Consider the following 5,548-nt stretch of genomic DNA (forward strand, 5'->3'; position numbering starts at 1 on the left):
AGGAGCATCTCATTCTCAACGTTGACCTCTTGCAACTTAGTTCTCGTCACAGTAGTTACTTTTGTTCTGTCACCTTCCGATCGAACTCTCCACCATCGACAGTGCCGACGGCTGCCTCCACCGGAAACAGAGTACGACGACTGTCACCGGATCCCTTCTCCAGTAAGTACCGTTAGCTCCTGTTTCATTTTTAGCTTTTTGTTTGTGTATAATTTTTCTTTTATATTTATACTTTTTTCTGTAAAAAATATATGTTGTGTGTGTATAAACTAAAGCGTTTTTTTCCCCCTTAAATACGAGTTTAGTTAAATTGAAGAAGAAGTACATTATTTAGATTTTTCTTTTATTAAAACAGATCAATAATAAATATATTTTCATTGCTGTGTGAATGAATGCTTATGTTGTGTTTGATAGAATGACAGGGTTCTATTATAGCTGTTATGGTTGTTATTATACTGATCTAGGACTGAGATTTTACTCGTAAAAAAAAACGCACAAGTTCGCAAGCTCTTGTAAACTCTTCTCGCAGATTCGTACATGCATTGATTTGTTCATCACAAATGTAGTTGTTACTATGCTTAACTTGTTTCTCCTAATATATTTAATGGTGACGTACTTGATCTTTCTGCATGTTTTCCAATCATGTTTTTATTGTTTGTTTTGATAAGTTTCTTCTTTGAGCAGATAGTTTGCTCATGCTTTAGTAGTACTAGGAAGGAATGATAAAGACTTTGCCACTTCCTTGCCAAGTATGTATATATATTCTGATTGTAGTTTTATTCATCTTTCATTTTCATGCTTCTTCAATCCCATTCTCCGTGTCTACAAAAAATAAATGATATTTTTCTTGCCATTTTTGCATGGAAAGTTGTAGAATGTTTGGGGAAAAGGGGAGTCATGGTACCAACATCAACAAGTGTTGCATATTGAACTTGTTGCTATTTTGCATGGATAAGTGTAGAATGTTTGGGGAGATGGTGAGTCATAGTATCAACATCAATAAATATAGCATATTGAACTAGATTTTCATTTTATTTCTATAAAGTTTAAATAAATTTTATGATTAAATCAAGAATTAATCTCTTCCAGTTTTTTTGATTCTGCTAGTAATTAAATTGTTATCCTTCTACAAAAGGTACTGAGATTCTCTTCCAAAAGGTTCGAAAATCATAAGCGCTTTAATTGTAAAGGAACAAGGATGGAACTCAGTATTACACAACCTGATGATTGGCATCTTCACCTTCGTGATGGTGACCTACTTGAAGGTATCATCCCTCACAGGTAATTTGATTTCTGATAGAAAAGACTTGTTAAAATCCATGCATTTCTTGCTGTTTATTTTTGTCAGATGCCTAAAGAGCCTTGGACATGGTCTATTATTATTTAGCTATCTGTGCTAACTGCATTTAAAGGAAACAGAAGTGAATATTAATTAATAAATATTGCTTCTACAGTGCCAAGCATTTCGGAAGGGCAATAGTGATGCCCAATTTGAAACCACCCATCACCACTACTGCAGCTGCTTTGGCTTATAGGGAGTCCATTTTGAAAGCATTGCCTAAAGATAGCAGCTTCACTCCTTTGATGACCCTTTACTTAACAGATATGACAAGCCCTGATGAGATTAAATGTGCAAGTGAGTATAATTTGTTTATATGTGATTCTAAACAAAATATTGCCAATTACCTATGCAATTTCAAGTAATAAAAAAAAAGCGTTGGCGGAGATAGTAAGTATTTTTAATTGATGTGTCTTTGTTAGTATAAGGTTTTATGTTTTACTAGAAGAATTTTATTAAAATTAACTTCTTTTACCTTTTACCTTATCAGTTCTATTTCATATTTCCAGCTGTGTTTTGTTGCTACATGACAAGCTAACATGATATTATCTTTGCTGTCAAGCATTTCTTATATCAAACACAATTAGCCACTACATAAAGAAGTTTATGGTACTAACGAAGGGGTGACTTTTATTTTGTTATAACTTTTATGGGGTGAAATTTGAGATGTAATCATTAGCAGATATTTAACTAGTTAGTAGCTATGGAACAACATATTATATATGATTCGTAAGTGTCAAAATGGATAGAGTATGGGATAGAAGTTAAGAAAACCTCTATGCATAATTAACATAATCTGATATCATAGTTTAGTATTGATCTTAAGAAACAGTATAAGTGTTTAAGCAAGTATGAAAAATATATTAAAAAGCTATAAAGCAAGTAAATATCCTATGCATATGGGAGCCACCCTCCTTAGAAATTGCTTAACTGGCTCCAATCATATTTTTCTCGTTGAACCATGCGTCCTGTCTCTCAATTTTCCTCATAAACCCACATCTCTTCCTAGTCAGCATTACGGCATTACAAGCTTCCTGCTGTCCTCACTAATTCTTTCCCCTGCTATTCTTACTCCTTTCTCCTGAGTCAGGGTTTCTCTACTGTAGGGGTCAATGTTGCTTGGTGTAGACTTCAGTAATCATGAGTTTGAGCTTTTTTTTTTCTTTTCTCTTTCTTTAGATGAAAGAATTTCTTGATGGCCATGCCATTTATTGCTCTTTTCTTATACATAGTGGAGCTTTCAGCTTTGTTCAATGGAGCAAAGGATCTAGCTTAATGTTTGTGTACACAACTAACTGATATAAAAAGTACAAAATTTTTGTCGTTCACATGGAAATCAATGGTTTGATCGTCTAATTTCATACTATTCTCTATACTTATTCTACTTTGGCTTGATTCTTCTGACTATAGTACATTATTTATGCTAATTGTATTTGGAAGAAAAGAGTGGAGCTGTTTATGGTGTGAAGTTGTATCCTGCTGGTGCTACCACAAATTCTCAAGATGGTGTTACAGATCTTTTTGGAAAATGCTTTCCTGTTCTTGAGGAAATGGTTGAGCAAGATTTACCATTACTGGTACGTATTTTCCCTCTCTATATGTGTGTGTATGTGAGTTGATGAATAACAATTCATTACGTGCTTTTAGATGACATGCTTGCCCCAATTGTAGATAGTGATTCAATTTCAGCTACAATGTCATTATTCTTATGACTAATCACACCATGTCTGAATTATAATACACCTTTTCCAATGGAATTTATTATATTTGACGCCAATATCACAATATGCCCCTCTAAAATTGTGTGCAAATACTTGAAGACTTTAACTGTTGTCTACGTTGTGCTTGGCTTGCCCAATAGTGTTTTACTCTCTTTTTGCATGTTGATTTGTCTATTGTCTATAATGTACATAAAATTGAAAGTTCGTGTTTGTACTTTCTTATTTGCGAATCAGTGTATGTGACAGGTTCATGGAGAAGTTACAGATCCAAATGTTGATATTTTTGACCGGGAAAAGGTTTATATTGAAACGATTTTAGAGCCTTTGGTTCAAAAGCTTCCACAGCTTAAGATTGTAATGGAGCATATTACTACCATGGATGCTGTCAAGTTTGTTATGTCTTGCAAAGAGGGTACCTTATTTCGATATCTCGAAAGAGCTTTCTCATCATTATGCTGTGATGTTCTAAAATTTTACTAATGTATGGTTTTCCTTTCCAGGTTCTGTAGGTGCAACTGTTACACCTCAGCATCTTATCCTTAACCGCAATGCTTTGTTCCAAGGTGGCTTGCAGCCTCACAATTACTGTCTTCCAGTTCTCAAAAGAGAGATCCACAGTATGTAGCTTTGTTTTTTCCCCTTAATAGATTTGTAACATCTTTACATGTTATATCAGTTCTCATGGTTATGAAAATGAAGTAGTTATTTAAGGTCATGAATTAATCCATGGTTTGCTTGTATTATATTTAGCGAATATCTTAGTTTTTCATTGATTGGATTTGATGTTATTCCTACAATTAGAAAATATTGATTTTCTGTGGCTGCTAGCCTGGAATGGCCTTCCAACATCAGTTTATATTTTGAAGATGAAACTTATAGCTTTGCTGTAAAGAGAAGTCTTATTGAAGAGTTATGGAGTCTATTGAACAGACTCATACATAATTAGCTTGAAATATTTGTTGGGAACTTGTTAATCATTTAAATTATTATTAAATTAGTTTCTATTGCAAAACTATATTATCTTACCTTGAACTCTTATTTTTTCTCTTCGTAGGACAGGCTATTGTTTCGGCTGTCACTAGCGGAAGTAAGAGATTTTTTCTCGGAACTGATAGTGCTCCACATGAAAAGCGTAAAAAGGAATGTGCTTGTGGATGTGCTGGCATATTCAATGCTCCTGTTGCTCTATCAGTCTATGCCAAAGTCTTTGAGGAGGTGCACACTTTCATTTTTGTGTCAACGTATATTTCTTTAACAATTATTAGAGTACTCCTTTTCATTTTTCATTTTGGCAATTTGTGTTTTCTGTGACCAATATGTCACTTTCAAGTTTCAAAAGATTTGCAAACTAGTTTTGCTGCATAAAATTCCAAAATTTTCACTTCTAGGCTTTCTCCTTATGCGAAATTTCCACATATCCTTTTATATTTTGCAGTGAATATCAATAGACATACACATAATTTTAGTACTATTATGAATACTTCATATGTATGCATGATTCATGCATTAATCTTGTTTTTCCATGAGATGTAATATAACCAAATGAAAAAGCCCACACTTTACATGCTACCTTGCCTATGAAAGCATGTTAATTTTTTATATTATCTTGAAGTTATTTTTACATGTCGCAGGCTGGTGCACTCGATAAGTTGGAGGCCTTTACAAGCTTTAATGGATCTGACTTCTATGGCTTACCCAGAAACAAGTCAAAGCTTACTCTAAAGAAGGCTCCATGGAAAGTACCTGAACTGTTATCTTTTCCGTTCGGAGACATCGTTCCCATGTTTGCAGGCGGAACCCTTGAATGGGAGGTATCCCTTAATTGACTAGCATTCTTCCTTTTCGACCAAAATCACAAGTATCTTTTTACCTGAGAGAATCCTTGACGAGCCGGGAACAATTGACACTTTCTGTGGGAAGTGCATAATAAAATAAATTGCTAATTGTTAAGAAATATATTCATGATTCATGCAGTGTTTAGAGTTTAGACCAAGGGGTTTGTCTGCACTGCAAGGTGACTATTCTAACAAGTTACATATTTGGTTTTCTTTTTTCGTACCTTAAGTTTTGCTCTTAATGTGCAGATGCTCGTCTTGCTATCATTAACTCCTGAATTAGATGCTATGTTCCAATGGCATCTTACATAATAACTATAATATACTATATTCAACAACCCTTTTACCAAAGGTGTATTTATGTGTTACAACTTGCAAATGAAACTATGGCCAATCTTACCGTTTTATGTTTCTTATTTAAATGCATACTTGGTCCCTTAAAAATTTTTGGTCCGTCTTTAATTTTAAATTTGTTGGCTTGTATTATGAAATCGTTGGCTAAAATTTTCTCTCTTTTTTATTTAATAAATATAAAAGAATAAAATATTTCTAGACATACGAAAGAGTTGGAAAAGTTGCATAATTACGCAACAGATACTATTTCGCAATGGTCTTGCTTTAACAAGTTGCACAACAATTTGCAATTTCGCATG

At 33.8% G+C, this 5,548-nt stretch overlaps 1 protein-coding gene across 5 annotated transcripts; it reads left to right on the forward strand.

Moving 5' to 3' along the window:
- On the forward strand, positions 7-5,252 carry LOC107625101 (dihydroorotase, mitochondrial). Of its 5 annotated transcripts, XM_021115662.1 has the most exons (10): positions 10-162; positions 685-749; positions 869-977; positions 1,136-1,281; positions 1,455-1,636; positions 2,780-2,916; positions 3,307-3,472; positions 3,561-3,677; positions 4,115-4,275; positions 4,692-5,252. In XM_021115662.1, the coding sequence occupies exons 3-10, from the start codon at positions 876-878 to the stop codon at positions 4,884-4,886; spliced, it is 1,206 nt and encodes a 401-aa protein (XP_020971321.1). In that variant the 5' UTR covers positions 10-162; positions 685-749; positions 869-875; the 3' UTR covers positions 4,887-5,252. The 5 variants fall into 5 exon arrangements, with proteins under 5 accessions (XP_016183163.1, XP_016183165.1, XP_020971321.1 ...); XM_016327677.2 differs by lacking the exon at positions 869-977 and having other exon boundaries at positions 7-162; XM_021115664.1 differs by lacking the exon at positions 10-162 and having other exon boundaries at positions 453-749; positions 4,115-4,301.

Source organism: Arachis ipaensis, chromosome B02 (genome assembly GCF_000816755.2).
Source record: "Arachis ipaensis cultivar K30076 chromosome B02, Araip1.1, whole genome shotgun sequence".
Classification (NCBI taxonomy): Eukaryota; Viridiplantae; Streptophyta; class Magnoliopsida; order Fabales; family Fabaceae; genus Arachis; species Arachis ipaensis.